This window comes from Ostrea edulis, chromosome 3 (assembly GCF_947568905.1).
Source record: "Ostrea edulis chromosome 3, xbOstEdul1.1, whole genome shotgun sequence".
NCBI lineage: Eukaryota > Metazoa > Mollusca > Bivalvia > Ostreida > Ostreidae > Ostrea > Ostrea edulis.
In genome coordinates this window covers 9,724,440-9,738,373 of record NC_079166.1, presented here as the reverse complement: position 1 = coordinate 9,738,373, position 13,934 = coordinate 9,724,440, and the positions used below count along the sequence as shown (strand labels likewise).

Sequence of the window (13,934 nt, the reverse complement as noted above, 5' to 3'; positions counted from 1 at the left end):
GCTCGATCACCCCGTATGAAGTGTTGGCCTAGAATGAACAAACACAAGACTGTTACTCAAATTATATTGGCCTTCGCGTGGCCCCGCTTACCTTTTGGCGCCTTTGATACGTTTCTATCATACACTATTTTCCCGCTATTCTACGAAACGTGGGAAAAATCTAATAAAAACGTTTCTAGATCCCCTTCGGTCAATTGGTATGGTCCTTTATTTCCGCAAGTTGATATTTGCTTTCCCAAATTTCCAGAGTCAAAATGAAGTAGAAAACTTAAAATATACGGGTCAAAAATGAATTTGTATCAACATAGTATATTTGTAACATTCATAGCGACACAGCTAGCCCCTACCGTGTACGCCACTGATCGACGGGTGTGTGATAGGTAAGACATGGAAATCCGCCATTCTTTCTTTCTCTAAAACGATTTAATGATTCTCAGTAATGATTTATTAATGTACGTTATTTACATCAGTAAATACGGACCGGTATGCTGTGATGGTTACTATAGGGATCTGGAGACCGCAAACTGCATACGTAAGTAAAATTCAAAATAGTTACAGGTTCAAATTTGATTGTGTTAAATTAAATCCAGGCGTGGGGAAATTTCAAATGATAGCACGTGCTCAGACTCGTAAATGGCAATATACATCGTCCTGCACTTTAACATATCATCCGAATTCAACCACAATCTATCGATTACAGTTACCTCTCATTTTAACAGCTTGTAGACCTGGGTACATTGATGTTAATTGTTCTAAGACGTGCGGCTACCCTACATACGGAGAAAGGTGTCAGAAAATCTGTAACTGTTCGGAGACCCAATGTGATTTCTCTGATGGATGTCCGAGAAGCATCACGAAATCTGGTAAAGGATTAATCGATCGTTCTGTCGTTTTAAAAAGAACGTACAAACAAACTACAAGCATGTGAATCCATTAACTGTAGCAAGAACATCATAGTTATATTGAATTCGTAATGTATGATTTTTCTACTTCAATCTTAAAAACGTTCATTGTCTTTATAGTTACAATATCTAATCAATAGAAAAACGATACTCGTAACCATTAATCATTCATTGAAGATGTAGCGCTATATATAAGTGTGATGGGAAACATTGTTGATAAGTTCTAGCTTATAAATATAATAGTCTAATCAAACATCTACTTGTTTTGTAATGCTTTAATTCCTTCCTTGTAGACAAATATGTTCAGTATCAGTCCTCGACAGAACGTTCGAACTCAGAAGTGAGGCCGCGCCTTGTACAAGAGAAACGAAGGACTTCGATAGAGATCTATTTAAACCACAAATATGGAAGGAAGGATATGCGCACTTACCCTCTCATTACTCCACTAGACATGATTGACAATGAATCAATTACTTTGAAAGCCAATTCTAATCGCAATACCACAGAGTTTTCCAGTATTCCCGGAATGATACTAATCGCACTATTAACTTCTAGTGTTACATTACTGTTGTGTGGTATGATAGTTATGATAGCACTCATAAGAAAATTTATGTGCCGTAGAAAAGAAAATCGGCGCAATCAAAGAGCTCTGGACTCGGCTGATCTATTGACGTCAGAGTATGACGTTTTGCACAACAGGAATGCATTTCGCGGTCTGGCTGAGGTTTCTATAGAGTACAGTGAAATTAGTCAATCATACTCTGTTCACTTTACAACCAAAGCTGCTGATCAAGGCCAGTCTGGTCTATCTGATGCAGAACGAAGTCACGTTTATCTCGATTTAGACGACACCCGGAAATAATGGAAACCCAACCCAAAGCTAGGTCCATTTTAAGATGATAGGAAAACACAGCGAGGGTGAAAAATTTGATCGGTTGATGTTCCAGTTATCTCCTGACATATCCATACATGTATAAAATGAACCCCAGTTTGTAAATCAAAACCTCCATTTATCGATATTAGTTATATTCAGGTGTGTTAAACTTTAATTTTGATTGATCACAACGTTCATGTTCCTATAATGTGACCATTGACTATGACTATGTTACATGAAAGAACACTGGGTAGTGTAGATAAGAGGATTTTGGCCCACGATGACGCCCTGTTGAGGGTCTGATAGAGGGGCAAAGTCAGAAGCTAGTGGACTCTTGGCATGGAGTTTAGTGCCTTTCGGAGGACGTTGAATTCAAATCACGTTCATGCGAGTATCATTTTCATGCATTTTTTATGCAAAAACTGTAGTAGACTTTAGTCAACTTGAAGCACTGGCAATCAGCAAGACAATCGCTGTTCGTTCCTCATAACACAATCTGCAATAACGTTATCCACGTCAAAGGAAAAGTCATCTTTACCTATTTGTTTTTCCTCTGCAGTTTTAATTTCTATAATATATTTTCATTCTATTCATCTCTTTATTTATTTTTTGACAAATGGATGTGGACGGTAGGGGGTATGAGCGTATGCCTAAATATAGCCCTATGATTATGTATTAATGTTGTCTTCAATTGCTAGCGATGATCATCGACCCTCATGTCCATTAAAAGATGGGAAACCCTGTGTAGCAAATAGGATATAGGATATGAAAAACATGTATGTCATTTTTCGAAATTAAATGTTTCCCGTGGCATAACCAATATAGAAGAGTTCAAGAATAAAAGACAATGATCATTTCTAAGAACTAACGGAAACAGAATGTGCATCTAAGTGTTTTACATCCCGTTCGATAATTTTCACATGTTATATATAGACATGTTCATGTTGGGGCGACACCAGCTGTAGGTCAAGTATAGGTCAAGTGTCACATTTTAACCTTTGCATGTTTTTTCAATACTGGAGCAGTGAGGGCTCAATATCACGCCTACCATAACACGGGACCTATCAAAAATTCGCGGTACTTAGAGAATAAACAAGCACTACTTTTAAAATATGTGTCTTTTGACACGTAATCATGAATCAAACCTGGTTACAATGTGAGGGTCCAAACTTTTACTCTTCTATGCTGTTTAAAAAGTAGTTAACGAACTTCAATATGATTATGTTATATGCGTATCCTTACTGTCATCTGTTTATTTCCTTCTGTCGGAGATTTCAGAAACAATACAATGACCACAACATATTTACATCAGCAGGAAAATAAATGCAATGGTATTGTAGCCAAGTACTGGTATTTTAGCGTATTGTGCAGTATCCCATTGAACTCGAAATATAAGACATCACAGGGCCTTCCACATCCTTTGCTGATCATTGAACATACATTTGTAGAAGTTAACGGCAAACTAACAGCTCAAGTTTATGACAAACGGGATGACTTTGAACAGCTTCGTCATCGTCAACTTCCCATATTTATGAAAGATGAAGATAACGAACAGTGATCAATCTTATAATTTCACAAGCAATACAGAATAGATAGTAGTTGGGCAAACACGGACACCTAGATATACCAGAGATGGGATCAAGTGACAAGGTGGAGTAAGCATACCCTGTCAACCGGTATCGACCGCCGTGGGCCCTCTATCTCAATCGGGTAAACGGAGTTATCTGTAGTCAAAATCGGTGTCAAGAACGGCTTAACAATGGGTATGAAACATGTCAGACAGCATCTGACCCAATGATAGATTGTATTGGCAAACTAGATCGTTATAACGACCATAGAATTTGCAAAATGTTAACTTTATATTAGACGATTGAAATCCGATTGTGCCCGAATTTTATTGTTTGCAGGACTGCAACTACTCTGCATTCAGTGCCACCCCCTTTTTCATCCCACAAGCGTCAGAGGGTACATTAGCAAGGGAATTCTCATTTGCATAATTATGTACACTTCCGTCCACCTTACAACGATTTCTCGCATTTGAGAAGCAGTAGACGATGTTTGATTATAGCCGATAAATGGACTTTATTTCCAGTTCACCATGACGATGCGAGAGGTAAGACCTTGAGAGAGTTGCTTCTAAACGGTAGGGGTCTAATTATCATATTTTATCAAACTTTTCAGCCGATGAAGCTGGTGAAAAAGAAAACCAAGATGGCGGCGTGATATACCTTGTGAATATTGTGTACAGGAAGAATTTTTTTTACCCGAGTCACCTTGGCTCATATCTGAAGATTTTTTTTCTAAATATTCGTATGTAAAACTTTGATCCCTATTGTGGCCCCAACCTACTCCCGGGTACCAAGATGTTTACAGACTTGAATCTGCACTATGTCAGGAAGCTTCATGTAAACATAACTTTTCTTGCCCAGTGAATTATCAGATTTTTAATGATTTTCCCTAATATTTCTTTGTAAAATTTTGACCCCTACTTTGGCCCCACCCTGGGGACCATGATTTTTACAAATTTGAATCTGCACTATACCAGGAAGCTTTCCTGGAAATGTAAACTTCTTTGGCCCAATGGAGAAAAATTTATTTTTTTGTTATTTATTAGTTACGTAAAACTTTGATTCACTATTATGGCCCCATCCTAGCCCCAGGGGTCATGAGTTTTACAAACTTGAATCTGCACTATGTCAGGAAGCTTTCATATTAATCTCAGCTTTTCTGGCTCAGTGGTTCTTGAGAAGATTTTTTTTAAAAGATTTTCCCTATATATTTGTATGTAAAACTTTGATCCCCTATTGTCCGCCTCAACCTACCCCCGGGGGCCATGGTTTTAACAAACTTGAATCTGCTCTATGTCAGAGAACTTTCATGTAAATTTCAGCTCTTCTGGCCCAGCGGTTAATGAGAAGATTTTTAAATGACCCCATCCTATTTTTGGGATTAATCCCCTTTCAAGGAGGCATGGCCTTTCATTTGACCAAACTTGAAAGCCCTTCACCCAAGGATGATTTTGGCCGAGTTTGGTTATAATTGGTCAAGTGGTTCTGGAGAAGTTGAAAATGTAAAAAGTTTACAAAAAGAGGGACAGACGACGGACAACAGGCGAGCTAAAACCTTAAACTACATATGAAGAAAACATTTCTTGCTGAAACCTTCCAACTTTTTATTTATCAATGATACTCATTTTCATTCTATGTCGATTTGAAATATCTAAGAGAACTCGAAATAAAAGACATTATACATGTAATGTTTTCCATATCTGACTCATACTTGGATATTTTATAAACGTGTATATTGATATCTTTAGACACGAGATGACGCCAGCTTCTCCCTCCACCATCAACTTCCTGTATATAGCAATAAGTCCATTATCACCTGAATATGGTTTTTACCTCTCTGAACGGATTTGATATACAAAAGCATGTTTCCTGTACAAGGTTTCAAATCAAGACAGAGTAATGACAAATAAGTTAAAGTTGTAGAACTTTTAATAGTCTCCTTTAATGTCATTATTTTGCTAATTCTGATCATTATAATGATCTAATTAACGAATAGTTGGAATACAATTTGCCATTCCAATGTAAGTCGAATGTTGTCCGACAGGTTTAATATTAAATGTTAGGTCGTTCTTTCCATATTAGTTTAACCACTCTGTTTAACTGATCATGATATATAGAGGGTTCACGGCGGGTGTGACCGATCAACTGGGGATGCTTACTCCATCAATGCACCTGATCCGAGCTCTGGTGTGTCCAGGGGTCCATGTTTGCCCTACTTTTAATTTTGTATTCTTTATATGAATTATGAGCTATTAGTCACCATTCATTATCTTCATTTTAAATTTCCATCTAATACGATAGTAAAAAACAATTAAAGCTTCAAATTTAACACAAGTTCCAAAATATAATCCAATACAATCCAACAAAGAATTTTTGGTAGACGCGCTCAAACGATCGTTAACGTTGACTACTTGATAACTGTATTCACTTTTGTCCAAAATGATTAAAACTGAAACAATTGATTAGAAACAAGGCCTGAGTTTCAAGAGAGAGTACTATGGACTTTATTCCAACAAATACACTGATATGCTGACACAACTTGTCCAGTCCATCCCCATCCATTGTTTACGTTATCCACAATGCCTGCAAAGATAAAAAGAGCCAGGATTTGATGATATTTGTATAAAAGTGGTGAACAAATGAACCTACGTTAATTACAGGTTCACGAAATGCCTTCATTTTCAAATTGTTGGGATAATATGTACATTAAAGCTAACATGAATTAATAAATGTAGTGGAATTCTATGTGTCCGCCATATTTCTCTGCTTATCCACCATATTAGTTGGATATTCTATTGCTATATGTATCGGGGTTCGCATGGTATATAAGGGGACGAGTTTTGCTACGCTTCATTTCACATCAGTGTCTTCGATTTACCTCTGTGGGTAGCTTCGACAGATAACACGTACATGTACATCTCCGATATTAAATATAGGACATCAAGAGGAAATGAAATCATGTTTTGGAACACCATGCAGTGTTCAAAATTACAATAAACATATCGTACAGTAGTAAATCATTCTAAAAGCTTCAGATAAATAAATTTAGAATGGCCTTTCTTCAAGTGAATGTACGTACATTTACAGTAAATATGTCGAAACTATACAAAAAACGCGGAGACATATTTCATCTATTATTTATTGATAAAATGGAATAAGCAAATCTATACTATTCACACTTACTTCAAGCAAATTGCAAATACAAAAATACTACTGTACTTATGCACATGACATGTATGCTCGCCGTGAAAACACATGTAATGCGGACGACTTTTTACCTGGGTCTACTCATAATATCTGTAAAGGAGATGTACATGTACACTTGTCGAAAATACTTTAAGTATTAGTAAAACTCCCTTTATTAGCATAATCCATGAAACAAAACGATAAACTCCAATTATATTCCAATGGCAAACAACATTGTCCATTGTACAGACTGCGACACACTTAGCCCGTGTCGATCAGCTATCTTCAATCAGGGGAAGTATCAAAGTATAATATTTACCCTGTATTGTGTATGAATCCTTTTACCGTATGATTTACTGGTCAGGGTATTTCAGATTTGTATTTGTAACACTGTACGAGTGTAAGGGATGAGAGAGAGAGAGAGAGAGAGGATTCAATTTTCCTTCATTTGCACAGTGTAAGGAATGGTAAACCAAAATCACAAAACAAAAGGCATGAAGACCCAAGATATCTTTAAGCGTAGGAACTTCCTTCATGAATATATAAATACATGTATTCCGAAAAATCGCATGCATGTAATGCCAGGCTATTGCATATGTGTGTTTTAACATTTCTGTAACATGCCATAATGATTACTTTCAGGATTGAGTGTAATTTATTCATAAATATTTTCATTTTGTAGATCTGGCCCAATGAATATATACTGAAAATAGACATACCGCTGTACGTCGAAATTCAATTCAAATGTATTCGATAAGATGTTAGTATTCATAAATCAGTAAAATTCGTGTTGAGGTTTTATCTAATATGATACAATGTCAATATACTATAATGCATAAGTAGGATTTACAAAAGACAAGGGTATAAACATTATTTTTTTCATTAGTAGCATCAATATCTATATGATCACGAAAAACATTATATAATTTATATCCAGATTCATATACTGATTTCGATATCAATAAAAAACAAGATGTACTGTGAGCAATGCTCACTAAGAATACCCCCCGCTTACCCCAATCTCCCAAAGGGTGTTGTTAATAGGTATAAATTACCTCTTTTCTGAGTGTAAAAATATGGTATGCCTTTGTAGAAGAAAGTGGAAGATATAGTCCGAACACAAATCATGGCATAAACCTATAATTTTGACTTTGAGATCAAAGGTCAAGGTCATAAAGAGGTCATGAATGTACATGACACATAGTCTCATGGTGATACACCCATGTCTTATGGTATGACTATGTCAAAATCCTATAATCAATTTTGACCTTGAGTTCAAAGTCATATTGAGGTCATGAAGGTACTCGACACATCGTCTCATGGTGATACACTCATGTGTCAAATATGATATGCCTATGTCAAAGAACAGAGAAGTCATGGCCCTGACACGAATCCATTGTAAAAACCTTTAATTTTGACCTTGGGGTCAAGGTCATATGGAGGTCATGAAGGTACATGACACATTGTCTCATAGTGATACACGCATGTGTCAAATATGGTATGCCTATGTCAAAGAACAAAGAAATTATAGCCTGGACATGAATCCATTGTAAAAAACCTTTAATTTTGACCTTGAGGTCAAGGGTCGAAGTCATATAGGTCATGAAGGTACTCGACACATCGTCACATGGTGATCTACCTGTGTGCCAAATATAGTATCCCTAAGTCAAAGAACAAAGAAGTTATGGCCCGGACACGAATCTGCACAGACAGACAGACGAACGGACAGATCGATTTCTATATACCCCCCACGCCTTCGTTCGGGGGGTATAACAAAGCTGTAAAGTTTGGGGGAGTGGGTTCTAATGAGTCTGATGAAATTAAAAGAAGGAACCCCACATTTGCATTCAAACTAGATGTACTTCAAAATGAATTCTTTTCTGCTCTGACTGAAAGCAAGCAATCTGTGATCTAAATTTTTAAATCTTGCATACAAAATAATTAATAGGGGAACATATAAATTCAAGCTCCTTTGGAATTTAATGAAATGTATATATGCACCTTTCTCTCAACAGGAATTGAACTTGTGTAATAAGGCACATATACAGGGGGTTAGGGTGGGCAGGGAGGCTGGTCTGCTCTCTCCGTTTTTTTGACAATTTACTTTTTTTCGTTATTCTAACATACAAAGTCGATATTTTCTACATGCACAGTTCAAACTGAAATATTTTTTGTAATGAATACAATTATAAGCATCAACCAATATATTGTCAATCACAAATTTTAAAATAGCTGGAAATTTTCAATGCTTGTAAGCTTACATTTATATCAGTGATCAATTTTCTTTCCTTCTGTGAAATGATATTATATTGTACATGAAGTAGGACTCTCTCTCCCTCTCTCCCCCCTGTTCAATCAATGAATATGGACATGCAGAGATCGTAAATAATTATGTGGTTCCCAAAGAGACAATAAAATTATATTTTCATTTATATATTTCCTTTTATATTTGTATTTGTGTAATCAACTGTTTATTATGGATTGCAAATGTAATACCCGTATTTTCACACAGATGTATTTTTCCGACCATTATTCCCTTCTTTATATATCCAAGTTTGTAAATGATCATCGATACATTTCTAATTGTGCATGCAATATATCCAACCAGATGCTCAATGTATATGTACGTGCATGATTAGATTCCCGATTTCTATAAACTGCAAAACCCCTGACCAGACAAGCATTCAATATAGGAAAAATTTTCACCTCTGATATCTCCCCTGATTGAAGACACCCTGTTTGGCACGGGTGAAGTGTGTCGCAGTCTGTATAATGGAATGACAACGTGTTGTAAAGTTCTAACGAGATACAAAGGGAGTTTATCATTTTGTTTTGTGGATTTATCAGAATAAAGAGAATCTAATATTTTCAGTAAGTGCACATCTCCGATACCTGTTGAATAGATGTCTGCATCTGATACGGGTTTTTTTTGGCGAGTATGCCATGTGCATTACATATTATACATATGGCATGCACCTGTATTTTGCAAGAATTGATATAATTAATATATTTTATTCTCTTTGCTAATTCCATTCTATCAGGCAATTGGCAAATGGTTTCTCTGCATTTATTTCATAAGAAACTTCAAATACTTGCGTGCACTGCAAGTATGCAAGAAAAGTTTTATTTCATTTTCTGCACAACCTATCCCATGGAGATTCGGGTTACAATAGGTCTGCAGTACTCCTTGCTTGTCGCAAGAGGTGACTAAATGAGGCGGTCCTTCGGATGAGATCACAAAAATCTAACATAATTGTCTTACCCGTTCTCAGCAGCATCTCTGCCCCTGTTCTCCACATTGTTTTCGACCCCATTTTCTGCAATATTTCTGCCACCATTCTGCAATACTTCTCATTACCAGCACATTAGAGTTATCGCGCTTTGATCACTCTTGTGCGTCATTGGTAAGAAAATGCACAAGTCTCGCGAGCAAGTGCGAGATTACTGGGACATAAACGAAACGTTCATAGCCCCCCCCCCCCCCTTTTTTTAAGTTAAAGTACATGGTGTACTTTTAAATAAAAGAGCCATTGGTCAAACTGCATTTTCCAAATATTCTAACATTAGTTTATCAAGGATGTTACATGTTTTTTAAAACTCTACTACACCTTTTATAAAAATTCCAAACAACGATGTTCTCTGTCCTAAGTCAATCAATATTTTGTAATTTTCAAAATAGCTTACATGCAGTTTAGAAACGAATTTGTTGTGTTAATTAGTGTTATAAACGTCTAAAAAAAATTGCAGTTTGGCAAATATATAACTTATTCTAAAATATTTGAAAATGAGAGAGAGAGAGGGAGGGGGGTTACATTAACGATTACAAAGTCCATGCCATATGAACCTGTCCAAATTGTATGATAAAATAGAATGTCTTCATAATCTGACAGAATAATTTTAATAGCATTTGAATCCCATTAATTACAAGAAAAGTTATTGTGTCGGATGTGCATATTGGTTTTTCCCTTCACAGTTCTTCTTGCGATTGATGCTTTATATCGGTCACATTTGGCAGATTTAGTACCTGTACTCCTTTACATAGTTTAATAAGTTCGTCTGTTTTCTTGCAAGAATAATCAATTCCTTTTGCTTTTAGAATTTTAATCAGTGTCGTGGTTTGCAGTCGGTTATAATATGTATTCGATACCATAATTTATATTACGTATGCCTAAAGTAATGTTTACGTGTATGATGTCCCAGTAGCACGACTTTACGAGCCTTTAATTTGAAGAGTTCCACTAATGGAAATAATAAGTATTGACTGCCTTCCCTCTCTATCAAAGTAAATAATTTATGGTGCAGTACTGTAATGATTTTTACCAATTTCTGATTTACAATCAACTAAATATATAACATGCGAAATTAAAAAATTTATGCTTTAATCATTCTTTTATTTATAAAAATGCAATCATAATCTTTTAAATCTTTTTAATACATTATCGGAAAGACGTTTCATGTCCACCTTATACTGCATGATTCAAATTAACAAAATCCTAGTTTTGCCCTTTCTACAGTATCTCTCGCTTTGGATGGAGCATGACCCTTCATTTGAACAAAGAAGTAGGTACAGTTTCTACAGTCATCTGGCCCAAAATATTGATGATTTCACTTGGAGCTCAAATCCTGGCATTCAATTAAGGAATAGTTTAGCAAACCCAAAATTCACTCAGTTTGATCAGCAAAATGATTTGTGTCATATGACGAGAGCTTGAAGTTGGCATAAAATTGCAAAAATGCCATTTTCAATGAAAATATCCACAAATTCAGGTGGTTTTCCTTTTAGAAAACATACAGCGCATGCGTCGAGCAAATTCATATTGAAGCATGTTTTTCATCTCAAAATAATACACAATATATATCATTTTCATTTTGCTCAACAAATGCGCACATTTTTTCCTGAGCAATAATTTGTATGACATTTGACAGTTTTCAGGCTTATTTTGAGAAAAAGGCGGGAAATGTCTTATTCATGATGTCATAATGCTATCCATTTAGGACTATCATTCTGATTTTGTTGACATAGTATACCTGGCATTTATTTTACTTTCTTAAAACACTGATTAAGGTTAATTCCAGACACATTTTATAGAGAGAAATTTTTTGGGCCTTTTTATGTATACAACCGTACCTTGTTCTTTAAATTCCCTTCACCTAAGGATGATTTGTGCCAAGTTTGATTGAAATCGGCCAATGGTTCTTGAGAAGAAGAGTTTTAAAAGATGCCACAAATCATTATTTCCACTTCAAAAAGGGCTTGACACTCATTTGAACAAACTCGAATCCTCTTTACCCAAGCATACTGCAGATGGCACTGAAGTATTGTACAAAATTTCAAGTCTATCGGATAAGCCGTATAGGAGGAGAAGCGTTCACAAGCTATTTCAACATCCTCCATCCCTCCAAGATTAACTATAACTTCTACGAAAATAATTGGATCCTCCCGTCCCACAAATATGCACATCTACAAATGGCAATGAAGCATTGTACAAAGTTTCAAATCTATCTGATAATCCATATATGAGGAGAAGTGTTCACAAACTATTTTACATCCTCCACTCCTCTAAGATAAACTATAACTTCTACCAAATTAATTTGATCCTCCTGTCCTGACAATATGCACATCTACATATGACAATGAAGCATTGTACAACGTTTCAAATTTATCAAATAAGTCATATGGAAGGAGAAGTGTTCACAAGCTATTTCACATCCTCCACCCCTCTTAGATCCACTATCACTTTTAGGAAAATACCATCTTGCAGCAATACACCAGTACATTGATCCTCTCTCCCCTGTTCTTCATCTGTTGCTCCTAAAGAGGAAATACTGAATGTTTAAAGCTGTACACTGATTTTACTTTTCTACATTTGAGGGGATCTTGCGAAGATGAAACTGAAAATTTTACAATAACGGCAATGCTGACGTCGAACAAATTTGTCAGAAAATCTCTTGAACCTTTGCATCAGGTGTCTTGATAGTGTACATGTATGATATTTACATTGACTTTGTTTTTTTCCTTGATATTGTTTGAAATTCATTCCAAAGGTTTTTTCTAATATACATGTACCTTAATTTTTGCACAGGGATTTTAAACAAGAGGCCCATGGGCCACATCGCTCACCTGAGTCACCTTGGTCCATATTAGAAGACTTTCCATATATATTTGCATGTAAAACCGTAGTCCATATTATGGCCCCAACCTACCCCTGAAGACCATGGTTTTTGCAAACTTGAATCTACACTATGTCAGAAAGCTTTCATGTAAATGTGAACTTCTTTGGCCCAATGGTTCTTGAGAAGAAGGTTTTTAAAGATTTTTCCTATATATTTGTATGCAAAACTTTGATCCCCCCTTGTGGCCCCATCCTACCCCCAGGGGCCATGATTTGAACAAACTTGAATCTACACTATGTCAGAAAGCTTTCATGTAAATATCAGCTTTTCTGGCTCAGTGGTTCTTGAGAAGAAGATTTTTAAAGATTTTCCCTATATATCTGTATGTAAAACTTTGATCCCCTATTGTGGCCCCATCCTACCCCATGGGGCCATGATTTGAACAAACTTAACTCTGCACTATGTTAGGAAGCTTTCATGTAAATTTTAGCTTTTCTGGCTCAGTGGTTCTTGAGAAGAAGATTTTTAAAGATTTTTCCTATATATTTGTATGTAACACTTTGATCCCCTATTGTGATCCCATCCGACCCCCGGGGACCATCATTTTAACAAACTTGAATCTGTATTATGTCAGAAAGCTTTCATGTAAATCTCAGCTTTTCTGGCTCAGTGGTTCTTAAAAAGATATTTTAAGATTTTCCCTATATATTTGTATGTAAAACTTTGATCCCCTATTGTGGCCCCATCCGACCCCCGGGGATCATGATTTTAACAAACCTGAATCTCCACTATAATCAGAAAGCTTTCATATAAATCTCAGCTTTTCTGGCTCAGTGGTTCTTGAGAAGAATATTTTAAAAGATTTTTCCTATATATTTGTATGTAAAACTTTGATCCCCTATTGTGGCCCCATCCAACCCCAGGGGCCCATGATTTGAACAAACTTGAATCTGCATTATGTCAGGAAGCTTTCATGTATATCTCAGCTTTTCTGGCTCAGTGGTTCTTGAGAAGAAGATTTTAAAAGATTTTTCCTATATATTTGTATGTAAAACTTTGATCCCCTATTGTGGCCCCATCCGACCCTCGGGGACCATGATTTTAACAAACCTGAATCTGCACTATATCAGAAAGCTTTCATATAAATCTCAGCTTTTCTGGCTCTGGTTCTCGAGAAGAAGATTTTAAAAGATTTTTCCTATATATTTGTATGTAAAACTTTGATCCCCTATTGTGGCCCCATCCAAACCCAGGGGCCCATGATTTGAACAAACGTGAATCTGCATTATG

The 13,934-nt window shown here is 36.1% G+C and overlaps 2 protein-coding genes across 14 annotated transcripts in view; one reads left to right on the top strand and one right to left on the bottom strand.

The window, feature by feature from the left end:
- The first annotated feature begins 165 nt into the window (after positions 1-165).
- Positions 166-2,365, top strand: LOC125667130 (uncharacterized). The gene is made up of 4 exons (XM_048900493.2): positions 166-380; positions 471-532; positions 720-863; positions 1,196-2,365. The coding sequence occupies exons 1-4, from the start codon at positions 289-291 to the stop codon at positions 1,762-1,764; spliced, it is 867 nt and encodes a 288-aa protein (XP_048756450.2). The 5' UTR covers positions 166-288; the 3' UTR covers positions 1,765-2,365.
- A 2,890-nt stretch (positions 2,366-5,255) lies between these two features.
- The window catches only part of LOC125675068 (uncharacterized), a 39,258-nt gene continuing 30,579 nt past the window's right edge, over positions 5,256-13,934 (bottom strand). For 5 of the 13 annotated variants that reach the window (XM_056159935.1, XM_056159936.1, XM_056159931.1 and 2 more), the window contains 5 exons: positions 12,283-12,342; positions 10,789-10,804; positions 9,793-9,876; positions 9,237-9,295; positions 5,256-5,927 (listed from right to left, as the gene is read on the bottom strand). In XM_056159935.1, coding sequence (XP_056015910.1) covers positions 5,827-5,927; positions 9,237-9,295; positions 9,793-9,876; positions 10,789-10,804; positions 12,283-12,342 — 320 coding nt within the window. In that variant the 3' untranslated portion in view covers positions 5,256-5,826. Of the gene's footprint in view, positions 5,928-9,236; positions 9,296-9,792; positions 10,805-12,282; positions 12,343-13,934 lie in introns of all 13 variants that reach the window. The other 8 variants (XM_056159938.1, XM_056159940.1, XM_056159942.1 and 5 more) reach the window with 5 other exon arrangements.